This window comes from Neofelis nebulosa, chromosome 15 (genome assembly GCF_028018385.1).
Source record: "Neofelis nebulosa isolate mNeoNeb1 chromosome 15, mNeoNeb1.pri, whole genome shotgun sequence".
In the NCBI taxonomy this organism is placed as follows: domain Eukaryota; kingdom Metazoa; phylum Chordata; class Mammalia; order Carnivora; family Felidae; genus Neofelis; species Neofelis nebulosa.
In genome coordinates, this window is record NC_080796.1 from 39400860 (window position 1) to 39414695 (window position 13836).

General features: G+C 38.0%; 1 protein-coding gene across 6 annotated transcripts in view; it reads right to left on the minus strand.

Annotated features, from left to right (window-relative positions):
- The window catches only part of SYT14 (synaptotagmin 14), a 236305-nt gene that overhangs the window by 69283 nt on the left and 153186 nt on the right, over window positions 1–13836 (minus strand). For all 6 annotated transcript variants that reach the window (XM_058702300.1, XM_058702302.1, XM_058702301.1 and 3 more), the window contains 2 exons: window positions 10436–10707; window positions 5164–5613 (listed from right to left, as the gene is read on the minus strand). In XM_058702300.1, the coding sequence (XP_058558283.1) occupies window positions 5164–5613; window positions 10436–10707 (722 nt within the window). The remainder of the gene's footprint in view (window positions 1–5163; window positions 5614–10435; window positions 10708–13836) is intronic.

The window sequence follows — 13836 nt, forward strand, 5'->3', positions numbered from 1 at the left end:
ATTTTCAGTCCACCAGCCTTTCTCCTTCCACTGCCTGTCAGTCCCTTTCTAGCTTTACTTCCGTCTTTCTTCAACTGAGATTTCACGGTCCACAATTTAAACACATGTCTTAAAAATACTCTTAACATTTTTGCCTCTCATCATCCCAAATGTATCGGTTAATCCCCATTTTCAATTTGTTCCCTGATACTGTACATCATCACTGATTACATCGTTGGCATCAGTATTCAAAAAAAATTTTTTTAATGTTTTATTTATTTTTGAGAGGGGGAGAGAGAGACAAAGTGCGAGCAGGGGAGGGGCAGAGAGAGAGGGAGGCACAGAATCAGAAGCAGGCTCCAGGCTCTGAGCTGTCAGCACAGAGTCAGACACTTAATCGGATGAGCCACCCAGGCACCCCATTGGCATTAGTATTTAAGTGTGCCCATGTTTCTCCTAACCTCAAAAACATCTTTCCTAAAGTCCTCTTCCTTCCTACTTTCATAGCCAAATTTGGCTTAAAAGTTGTCCCCATGATTACCACTCTAGTTTGTATTCTGCCTACCCTCTACCCCATCCAAATTGGTCCCGCTAAGGCTACCCATTACCTGAATATCCTGAATTCAACGAGCAGTTAGTTTTCTTTTTCTTTTTCTTTTTAATGTTAATTTGTTTTTGAGAGAGACAGTGACAGAGAAACAGAGCATGGGCAGGGGAGAGGCAGAGAGAGAGGGAGACACAAACCCACAAAGTGGGCTCCAAGTTCCGCGCTGTCAGCACGAAGCCGGACACAGGGCTTGAACTCACGAACTGTGAGATAATGACCTGAGTTGAAGTCAGGTGCTCAACCAACTGAGCCACCCAGGAGCCCCTCAATGAGCAGTTTCAATACTTAGATTATTGGTTCCATTAGTAGCATTTGACAAAGTTAATCATTCCTTCCTTCATAACTGATTCTTGGCTCTTGGGATATTTTAGTATTTCTTTCTTCCTACCTTACCCCTCCTTTCTGCAGTCTTTAAGTCTAGGAGTTCCTGAGGATCTCCTTCCCTCAGAGACAAGCCCACCCACTCCCACGTCTACTTACTATAGATGCTATGCATTCACACAGAAATATGACATGGAGCCAGACTGAATGGAACACAGATGTCAAGGCACATGTTAAGCGCCCTCTATTGCTAAAGCTTAAGTTTCAACACACTTTCTGCGGTAGGAAGTCCAAATGAGCTCAGCTGGATTCTCTACTTAGGGTCTCAGGAGACTGAAATCAAAGTTTCAGCTGGGCTGGGCTATTATCTGGAGGCTCTGGCCAAGAATCTACTTCTAAGCTCATTCAAGGGGGTAGCTGAATTCAGTGCTTTGCAGCTATAGGACTGAAGTCCCCATTTCCTAGCTGGTCACACTGCATCCATTATGCTAGTTAAATAGTGTCTGTATAGGAAGGGTTGTGAGAGAAAGAACAAAGTCTCATTATTAATAAATCATTATAAAAAATCTAATATTATTAAGAAATCTAGTAGCTGAATGAGAAATACAACTGGAATTAAGAAAAGGGGAGAGGTGGGGTGCCTGGGTGGCTCAGTCGGTTGTGTGCCTGACTTTGGCTCAGGTCATAATTTCCCTGTCTGTGAATTCGAGCCCCGCATCGGGCTCTGTGCTGACAGCTCAGAGCCTGGAGTTTGCTTTGGATTCTGTGTCTCCCTCTCTCTCTGCCCCTTCCCTGTTCGTGCTCTGTCTCTCTCTCTCAAAAAAAAAAAAAAAAATTAAAAAAAGTTGGGGGGAGATGCCATTCCAGGCAACTGTTATACAGAGTAATATGGCGTTAAAGATGCAGGTGAAGAAAGTAGCTGGGGTTATATACCAGGAAAGAGTGCCATATGAACAAAGATGAGTATATGAGAAAAGTCCCAGTAAGAGGGGTACACCGGGGCAGGAAGGGTAACTGATAACATTCCAGCTGTTGAGTCTGGCTTCAGAGATGACTAAAACAACTAAATAATAAACCATATGGCTATTTCAACATTTGTCAGTCAGGGTTCTTATCTGAAAACACTGGAAGCTAACATTAAACGGAAGAGTGATTTATTAAGGGAATCAGGATGACTAGAGAATAGGCTTATGGGTACGCTTCTCAAGAACAAAAACTAAAAAACTACGCTGCAGAACTGGCCCGGTGAGGAAATTGTGCCACTGCTCCCCATGGACACTCATGTGCCAAGGTCTTTTCTCTCCTGCAACAGTCACTGTCAAGCACACATACTATTTCTGCACCAGCAAAGCTAATTCAGAATTGCTACGGACTCTGAGTATCAGATTCCTCCACCATCAGCCCATGCAAACATGATGTGAGTGCAGCCCCTGCTTCTCTGTTCAGTCTGTACTGAGGTTTCCTGGACACGAATAGGACTGCAGCGCCTCGCGAGCGTGGCTCTGCCCGAGCTACCAGTCAGGCTGGGAAAGTGAACTTGCCCTCAGGGAGGTGGGACTATTAGTTGGGACTTTCTCAGACATTAGAAGACAGTTGAAAATATATGGAGGAGTGAGAAATCATAATAAATATCCAAACAAAATGTCATATATTTAGCACACCAAATGCATCTAAATTCCACCCATTTCTGTTCTTACCTAATGCCTTTCCCAAAATATATTAGTAGAATCATAATATCAGAGATAGATGGGACATTTGGTTTAATTCCCTCATTTTACTATTAAGAAACCTGATGCCCAAAGTGATTAGATAATTTATCCAAAGTTACAGCCACAGCTAGTTAGTACAAAGGACTCATGCTTTTCAACTCTGTATGTTTTCTATCATTCAGTGATCAAACCGAATCTTTATCTTAAAGTTCAACTTAAATTCTACCCTCAGGGAAACTCAGGGTTTAGTTCTCAGTCATCCGGTGATAGTGATCATTTTTTCTCTCAATATACTGATTTGATCAGTTCCTGAATATAAAGTTAAATTTTCCATTGTAGAATTCTGTTTTTCTATTATTACCCATGAAAGTAAACTGTTATTAAACTGCAAATATGTTTAATCATAGTATATCAATTTTTGAATATCTTAAAACTGTCCTTTACCTAAAGGCTAATTAATATTCTTGCAACGACATCAAGCAATTATTCAAAAGCTACAAGAATAAATTGTTTAATTATGACAACTTCTCACTCATTTATTATTACATCTTATAAAATTAAAGCTAAAATCACCCATGTAATCTATAATCACATGATTTTTCTATACGGTTAGTATCAAAACTTAAGCAAAGAGAACATAAACACCGTAGCACATACAGAACACATACATTCTAGGAGTATTTTATTGTTATGACAAGACAACTGATAGAATTATGAGTCTTGACCTCAAAATTGTGGTGTGCTAAATTGTTTTTGGCACAGAAGCCAAAATATTTTGGATTTGGAGAAGGTGGAACGGGAAAGATGGAAAGAGAGAGGAACAATTAAACACAGGCAGTAAATCTGAAAAGGGTGGCAGTGTAGAGAAAAAATTCTCCCAGAGCAATGGACAGTTCTAGTCAGATTCTTAGAAGCTATTTGTCTAGCACTTTTTTCTTTTTGGGAACATGCTTCAGAAATTTACTATACTGGTTGTCAGAAATATAGAATCAAGGACTACAAGCCCCTACATGTTATGTAGGTATATACAGAAATAATTTAGTTGGACCAGAGATGAAACCATATTATTTTCTGTTGCTTCATTTTGTTTGTGAAATGAATATAATTAACACAGAGTTGGAAATGGATCATTTGAAGTAAATAAATACAAAATACATACCTCATGATGATACGGTCATTCTCTTCCAATTTAAATCAGGTATATTTCTCTATAAGAATGTGTTTTCACAGATTAACTAGTCATCACTCAGACCAAATCATGAAAAAGTTTACAATCCTATTAAGAACTGCCAAATATTCAATTTTATAAAAAACTGCTTTTTCCAACTCTGAAATACTGCCTGGACTTCTTTTCTCTCTCCTCTGATAAACTGCTGATATTATATTTTTAAAAGGGATATTTCCCCACAGTGGTAATTCTGCAATTTAAAATTGTAACAAGTTATCAATAAAGGCTAAACAGTATCCTACAAACCTGAAGGGATATACTATACTTACTACGGCCTTTGGTTTTAAAAATGTTGAAATCATCCAGCTGAAATGGTATGGTGAAAAAAAAATCTAATGTGAATGAGGGTCCTATAAGATCAAATGCTTCCTGGTATAAATTCTCTGATCTTGAACATATGCTTACACCCTTTAAAAGCTTAAAAACAACCCTCAAATATTATACCTTTATTTAAAAATAAATATCCATTCTAAAATCTCTGTATTTATATTATAAAAATGCTTTTAATTCAATATAGTAGAGAGGAATAAATACAATTTGTAATTTACACTTACAGCATATCACAGATTTTCTCATAATCTAAATAACTATGTGACATACTGTATCTCTGGTTTAAAGAAGCAGGTCAACTCTCCTGTGATTTGCAATGTCTTGCGGGAATTTAGTTAAAAATATGGAGGGAGAGAGGGAGAGAGACTTATATGTGATCAGAACCTGGAGCAAAAAAGGGAAAAGGGATAATAGCTCATAGACGAAAGTGAAGTATTCTCCCCAAACTACTGCAAAACATTTGTTTAGAAAGGGTACAGAGTATAACAAGGCCAGATTTTCTTTTGAACCTTTAAAAATAATTTCATAGCAGTTCTGGAAAGATAATTAGCCATGACCTGGGCAGCAGTACATATTCTATAAAAGCAAATGATTTCTGTGGCATATTAAATAAGATACGGGGCTAGATCTTACTGTACCACTTAGTTTTAACCTGGAAAAGAAACAATAAAATCTGCATGGAGTTCGTTTGATGTCATAATCAATCATCTAATAAATATTTAACACAGGAACAAATGTGTAAGACATTGGACTGGACTCTGTGAAGGACTAAACAAAATACATAAGTCACATATAATCTTCAAGGGCAACTTTTCTAGAATGAGAAAAAATTAGACCTACCTATCCAGGGCTTAGAAATTTTGTAAAGGCATGATTATTGCATTTAAAAAAGACTGAAAAAGTGGCTGGACTGATAATGGATTTTAAAAACTCTCTACGTTATATATCACGACATAAAGCATAGTCAGGCTATTTGATCAGATACTCACAGAATGATTGTAAGAAGGTTCCAATATCACAGGTAGTGACATTTTCCCTTGAAGATTCAATTTCGTCAAATAAAAAATCTTTTCCCCCACAATCTTTTCCTTTTTCATACGGTGTACACCATACAGTCTAAACCGAACTGCGTAATTTCCAATCATCTCAGATTCAACATGATTGAACTTGAATGTCTCTGTGAAGACAGGGCATGGTCCTCTCTGGATGCTGGTTTTTGCTCTCTGCTTCTTTATAGGTAGAAGAACAAGGTGTACTTGCCATGAGTTGCCACCTGTCCTGTTATATGTTGGGATATCGGTGACAGCTGTCACTGTTACCAGAAGCTTCTGTTCTTGTGAGTCATAGTCAAAAGTCACATCCAGTGTGCCATATTTAGCTTCTGGCTCAGGATCAAAAGGTTTGGGAAGCTGTGAAGATGATCCTTGAGCTGACATATCCTAAGAAAAGCAAATTTAAATGTTTTCAGTTTTTAACTCTAGTATTTAATCGAGCATGTAAATAAACATCTGATACTGCTTTAGGAGGAGGATGTGAAAACTGTCACAAAGAAGGTAATAATAAGAATAATAAGTAATAGTCAACTACGATCAAAAGCTACTCCACAAGGTCAGAGGAGTAAACGTGGTAGGTTAAACTCAAAAGCTTATCATAATACAAAGAATTTAGTATTCCCCATCACAATTTTGAGAAAGTTGGATATATGTTTTTATAATTAAAAATACATGCTTCAAGATGTATCTCTCTTCCTTTCGTAGGAAACTACTAAATTGCACTTTCAACATTATAAACAATGCAACTGACAGCTCAATATTAGGCTGGATAGAAAGATAATGAATACAAGCATAATGCCATTGAAAAATTTGGTCCCTTTTGGAAAGTTTGTTCTAAAACACCCCATCTGTAACAGAGTGTAAGCACCTTGAGGCTTGGAAATCAAGGGAAATGGGAAATATGAAAGTATAAATACAGAGGCCTCAAAAATACTTGTGGCCAAATACTTATTTTCCATAACACATACATTATTTACACTTTAATTTTTAACCTCAATTTAAAAGTACGTATTATTTTCTGAGGTTACTTACTGTTGAAAATCGCTGACTACACATTTCAAAACTTCCAGAAAGACCAAAACTGTACATTTTAATGATGAGGCTGGAAGAAGCTGTACCTGTTTTACCCAGAATTGTCTCAAATTCCTGCCAGCCTAAGTCCCTGGAATGTAACAAAAGGGTTGGCTACTTACCGACTGTGCCAAACCCAGGTCTCTGATCTTTCAACGACACCACTTTGTCCCTTCAAGCATTTTAACAAGTCTTAAACATCTTAAAATGATGGACATTTTAAAATGTGGACCAATTTTATAATTTTCTGCTTCTGAACATGTCCTTGGTGCCTACGGTAGCAGCCACTCCTACTAGTCCCATTCTTCCTTTTTGCATTTCTGAGAAGGGCTACCAGAGTTGAGGCAGAAACACACTGTCCCACAAGAGACCGCCCTTCAAAACTTTCCTTGTGGCCGCTATGCTCATGAGACTTGGCTTTGGTCAGTGGGAGGCAAGCAGGGTTATGTCTGAAACATCCAGATTAGGTTTATAGAGGAAATTACTTGACCTTCACTCTCTTTTTTTCTCAGGCTTCCCACCAGCAGATACGCAGGTAGGATGGGTGGCGCTGCTTGGACCATGTGGACTAAGACAAATACTCCAGGGGACAGCAGAGTGACAAAAAAACAACCTTCCGCCCTGCCCGCCACCCCCCCCCCCCGCCACCCCCGCCGCAAGCCTCTGAATGATGTAGAGCGAAGCCACCTACTCCCCTAGACTGTCGTTAAATGAAAGACAATCTTTTGTGGTTTTTAGCCATCATATTGGTCTCTTGTTAAAGCAGCTGAACACAAACTCTAACTGTTGTACTAACCATGTGCCAGGCTGTATTTTAGTTGGGGAAGACTCAGCAGAGAACCAAAAATACTCAGGCCTTTTACATATAAATCTTACATGTCTACCTATGGGTGACCCTGCTTGGTACCATGTATGAAAAAAAAAGAAGAAATGAAGAACAACACTTAGGGAGAGGGAACAGACTCTTAGAGAAGGATTCGGCTTTTTTTTTTTTTTTAAATGGAATATGATGAAATCAGGATAAACATATTCTTATTCTGTCAAAAAAAACCTGACAATCTAGAGCAAAATGTTTTAACGCATGCCAGTTCATAATTGGCAATCAAAGATGATTAATTACATGGCTTTGATTTTTCAATGAAATACTTTCTAAAATAGTATCATAATAGCTAAGATTTACAAGGCAGTAAAAAATTTCATAACGTCCCGGAGAGGGTTAAAAGGGTGGACCTTTATAGACAAAAATTACTATTTGTGTTCTCTAAACAGGCTACTAGAAAATAATCCCTCCTTTCAAGGTGTCTACATTTGAATGACTGTCAGCTAGTAACAGGTCATCAGCAGAGTTTTTGACCTTCTTGCCAGGGAACCCTCACTGGAACCCTCACTCCTATCCCAGTTCAGTTGTGCGTGTAGATGGGCACTAACATAGCTATGCCCTGAATTAAACGAAGAGGAAAGTAAGACTTTTCTACTTGATAAATAGTATCTATTAAAGGAACAGTAGAAAGCAAAATAAATTTGAAAAACACAAGAGTAGACTTTATACTAACAGAGGCTATAAAAGCATCTAGATATTGATACAACATGCACTTGCTGTAGAGTCTGAATATATTCAATTCTGCTACAGAGACACAAAAACAAGCAGGATAGAAGAGACTAAGTGTCAACAGACAGCAAGCTGGCAGCTTCTGAAATATGGGCAAAACTCAACGCCTGTGTTAACTATAAATAATGAATAAGGAAGTAATCTGAGAGGCAAAATTCAGAAGATACAGTAAATACAGATAGTAACTAAATTAATAACTTGGAAGATATGCCAAAGACAGACATAATGAATCAAAAATATAATAGAACAAATGAGTACTGCCTAAAGGAAGGAATGCAAGGCCCAAGCCATGATCATGTCACCTCTGAGCTAAAGCTCTGTCACCCATGTGTTCCTTAATGGAAATAGAACCTAGGTTGATTTAGTAGGCTAATTGGCAACTTTTACTGATGACAGGAGTAATTGTCCCTGCATCTCTCCCAGAAAACAAGTATATGTTTTTGGCCCCTGGCACTGTTGTTTACATCTCAACTCTTGGGGTGCCTGGCTGGCTCAGCTGGTGGAGTATACAAGTCCTGATCTGGCGGTTGTGAGTACAAGCTCCACGCTAGGTGTACAGATTACTTTAAAAAAAAAACAAAAACAAAAAAACTCAACTCTTGTCCCTGTTACTACAACCATATATAGGGAACACTGATGGGGCAGAAAGAGTGACATAGGACACTTGGGCATTACTTAAACCAAGGCTTATATATAGTGTATTCCTACCACCTGTACCTACTGGCATCCTATTCTAAGTGTGTTAACCTACCTCACCTTGCTCCTCTTCTTACATTATATTTGAAATAGGTTAAGACTCCTAAAAACTGAGAATAAACCGAGGGTTGATGGGGGGTGGGAGGGAGCGGACGGTGGGTAATGGGCACTGAGGAGGGTACCTGTTGGGATGAGCACTGGGTGTTGTATGGAAACCAATTTGACAATAAATTTCATAATTAAAAAAAAAAGAAAAAAAAAAGAAATAGGTTAAAACACATGTGCATACACACACACACACACACACACACACACACACACACGTGATCTGAGCATCTGAATTTGGTCCATGAGTTCTCTGAAACAGCTTGCCTGGTAGGGTACCAGGCAAGGGAGGGTACCATGTCAATGATCAAAGTAATTTCCCACACAACGATTTAGGTCAAGAAGGGCAACAGAATATAGTTGTTAAGAGCACTGCTTTTGCAGTCAGACAGACCTGGGTTTGCATTACAGCTCTACCATCTAGTAGGTGCTTGTATGTGGGCAAACTGCTTAACTCTCTGAGTCTTAATATTTTCATTTGTAAAATGGAAATAACTTCCTGAAGATGAGGTTGCTAAAATTAACTGAGCTGACTATAAAGCTTATAGCCAAATTTCTGGCACAACTGTTGACTGCTACTGTTATTGTTAACTCCACAATCCAGGCTCCTCCATTAACTTGTTGGCTATCTATCCGGTGTGTAAACCTACAAAACAGTGGTCTCAAATTTGTTCGTGCACAGAGCACAAAGAAATAGTCTTTGTGGAAAACCATGAAATACGGACGTGTTAAACGTAAAATTCCAATGTGGAATTTTCTTCTCAATTAGATACTATATTAGAATACTAGAAATAGTAGAAACATAGTGACAGATAGCACGTGTTTTTAGAAATTATGTAAGAAAAACTTAAAATTGTGGGAATTCTGTTCATGGCTCTACTTTCATTATTTAATTTTGGCAGAATATGGAATTCACCTAGTGAGAACACTGACATAACTAGAGTACTACTATGAAGTGCTGTTTGGGACAAAAGTTGTAAAAGGCCGCAACCTAAAGGAAACTAAGTCCTAAAAGTACATAGTACCTAATGGAAACCTCAAATTACTATTGCAGTGTTCATCATTGTTGAAAGATTAAAACAAATCCTTTTAAGAACATGGAAAGACTTCAAGAGCTCAACACATGTATTTTTGTTGTCATTTTCACTTTCTTGCTTCAAAATAGGAAATAACTTAAAACACAACCAACAACTCTGAGTGATGCCATGAATCCAAATGTTGTTAATAAAGCTGAGCATCACTCTCCCTTCCATATTCCATCACATAAAAATGCAAAAACATCATTTTTGAAAAACCTATAAAACATCAGTGAGCAACCTCCCAGAAGTAAAAATATCCAAACTAAAAGAAGTTTAAAAATAAAAAACACATAATAGGAGCCTCAAGATGGAAGAAACAGGTAATTCCAGAATGTTTGGTATACAATGTTAAAATAAAAAAGACCTATCTTGAGGTGGAAACCTGGGGAAGACAATTTTTCAGTATCTTGTGTATTGCTCTCATTTTTAGCTACGCATCCTCCTTTTGGGGAAAAGGGGGTGGGGTGGGTGAAGGATGGTCGAGACAGTCCTGACATGTCTGCTGGATCAAGATTAGATCAAGGAGAACACGGGTACCTTAAGCCACAAAGGACAAGGATAGTGATGAAACCGTCTTACCAAGAGAAGCACAGGATTATTATCCTCCAATAACGTCCATTTAAAAAACTCTATGTGCTTTTTTACTTACTTCTGGGCTCAGGACTGCAGTGCTGTCACTTGGAACGTCTTCTTCATATCCTTTATTATGAAAACTTTCTATTTCGTGACCTGTGCTTCCTTCACTTGGGCACTTGTTATATGAGCATCGTGGACTGTTGCTGCAGTGGGAAAATTCACATTTACTGTCCCCAATTTCTGAGGGCGTACATGAGAGATGGGGAGAACCACTGTCATCCTGATATGGTGGTGGCTGCAATTCATCCAGTGGGGGTGTTCTTCTCATTCTCTGAATGCAGTTTCCTGACAATGATTAAGAATCTGGTCACTGTTTCCAATTAGCCTCAACATGCAGTACCGTCCACAATAACTGTAAATAACTTAAAAAAAAACTGGATTAAAAAATCTGTGGCAACATAACTGTTAGATTCACTCATGAGTTTCCTCCTTCCCTAATTGAGAGACAGAGAAATAAAATAGCCTGGTTTTCCACTCCTCTCCTCCTGCATAATAAGATTAGGAAAGATAAAAGTCATATTCTCGGAGAGATGCTGTCATGTACCATAAAAATGGGAGAGCGAAAAATATTAGTGCAATAGCTTATTTACTTAGTTCTTTCTTTCCAAACAGTCTGGAAGCATACACATTTTACCTACTCCCCTATGACGAGTGGCTCCTCTAGTCACAACAGGTGAGAATATGGTGGGTACAACAAATATAAGACATCATTTATTTTCTCCAATGACTGAGATTAACTTAAACTGGCATTTAGCTCGGAACTATTCTTCCACATCCACCCTAGATCCAGAATCCTAAATTGAGGTGCACGGTGAATCTAGGCCTAATCCCTAACACTGAACAGAGACTTAAAACTGCATTTCAGCCTGTCTCAACTACCCAGCGGCCACTCACTGCCCCACTGCACCATGTGTCCCTAACTCCTTCCAAAGTTCAGCTCTACCTTGTCTATAGCGCGCATTGCTACCTGCAGCAATTCATTTCGAACCATATTTTCTTTCAGCCTTAAATTATCCTTTTAATTTTTACCTCAATGATCTCCATAACCCAGAATAAATACGTCTCTGAACAGGATGCAGGTGGGGGGAGGTGGATGATTTAAAAAAAAAAAAAAAAAAAAAAGTTGAGTACATAATTTAAGAACAGCTAAGTCTCAGCTAAATCCTGAATGCAATATCAGATATTAAATTTAAACACTGCTCATTTTTTCTTTTAATGGACTGTGAATCTCTGTTCTCAAAAGGGACCCTGAGAGGAGGTATTTTGTATTGTAATTCTTATAATGGAGTTCAGTTCAAATGTTCAATAGGTTTTCTGTTCTTCCTAAGACAGAAAAACTTTACATAAGAAAAACAAAACTCATTTAAAAATTTCCACAATGCCTGGTTCAAATTAAAATTTGCATGAACTTAGCACAAATTTACATATTTATAGCTCAGAAGCCCAAATTTTAGAAAAAGAAAACTAAATGTCCTACCTAGTGAGTCTAACATTTAGTTGATAAAGCATAAGCAAAAAATAAACAAGTTACTGAACTAACATATTTGAAACTAAATTTGAGAAAGGAAGATAAAGTTGATACACTGCACTTAGCAGCAAATAAAACACAACACCCCAGGTTTCAGAGAGGGGTTTCCAGGAAACCTTTGGTTTTCCTGATAAAAGCAGGCCCACTCAACTGGCATGCTCTTTTTGTCCACTGGCCTTTCTCCTTCCTCTTCCTTGGACGCGCTGCAGCCATTTTGTAACCATGAAGCAACAAGCGTGACAATGAAAGCTAAGGATGGAGAAGCAGACAAATAGAACATATCAGGGTAACTGAAACATCACTAAGTAGCTATGTCCAAACTTCTTGAAGCCTGAAACAAATCCTGCTAGGTTAAAAAGTACAACAGCAAGACATTGATAGTTGGATATCCTGTGGTTTCCAAATATATTCTCTACTGACAGTTTTTAAATTATTTAACCAATGTCTCCCCTCATTAAAGATGTATATTTAATCAGTCACTGCATTATAAATTAAATGGTAATATCTAGTATTTACTGTAACATAAAATCAATTAAAAATTTCCCAGTGTTGTGGTTTCAGGAGTCAGAATACCGTCTTTTCCTTTATCTTTACCTATATATATGTTTTTTAAAAGAGAGGTGATCTTTCTCAGATCTCAGACCTCAAATTGCTCAGCACATAGTCCCACGGATAGCACTGACAGAACTAGGTACATATCTAGTCCTGAACCCATCTCAGGGGAATGGGATTGCCATAATTCACTCAGATTAATCAGAAGCCATCAGAGTGAAGGTGGAGATGGAGTCAGCTTCAATGTCCACACCTACGTGGAAGAGAATAGGTGCCACCCTCCCAGAAAAAAGAGAAAGGACTCAAATAAATAAAATTAGATATGAAAAAGGAGACATTACAACAGATATAACAGATACAAAGGATCATATAAGATTAACAGGAACAATTATGTGCTAATAAATGGGACAACCTAGAAGACACAGATAAAGTCCTAGAAACATACCAGCTACCAGGAATGAATCATGAATATAAAATCTGAACAGACAAATAACCAGTCAGTAATCAAAAACCTCCCGGGGTGCCTGGGTGGCTCAGTCAGTTAAGCATCTGACTCTTGATTTCAGCTCAGGTCAAGATCTCATGGTCGTGAGACCGGGTTCCAGTGGGCATGAGCCTAATTAATATTCTCTCTCCCTCTGTCCTTTCCCCAGTCTTTCTGTCTCTAATAAAACAAAACAAAGCAAAACAATGACAACAACAAAGAAATCTCCCAAAAAACAAAAGTTCAGGACCAGATGGCTTCACTGGTGAAGTCACCAAAACTTAAAGAAAAATTAATACTAACTCTTCTCAAAATGTTACAAAAAAATAGAAGAGGAGGGAACACTTCCAAACTCATTTTACCAGGTCAGCATTACCTTGATACCAAAGCCAGACAAAGACACCACAAGAAAATTACAGGTCAATATCTCTAATAAACACAGGTGCAAAAATTCTCAACCAAGTATCAGCAAGCCAAATTTAACAATACATTAAAAGCATCATACAGCATGATAGATTGGGATCTACTCCAGGGATTTAAGGGTGGTTCAATATCTGCAAATCAATGTAATACAACACATTAACAAAACAAAGGATAAAAATCATAGGATCATCTCAGTAGATGTAAAAAAAGCATTTGACAAAATTCAACATCTATTCATGACAAAAACTCTCAAGAAACTGAGTACAGAAAGAACATTAGTCAACACAATAAAGGCCACATATGACAAACCCACAGCTAACAGTATATTCAATAATGAAAAGCCGAAAGCTTCTTCTCTAAGATAAGGAACAAGACATGGATCTGACTCTTACCACTTTTATTTAATATAGTTTTGGAAATCCCAGCC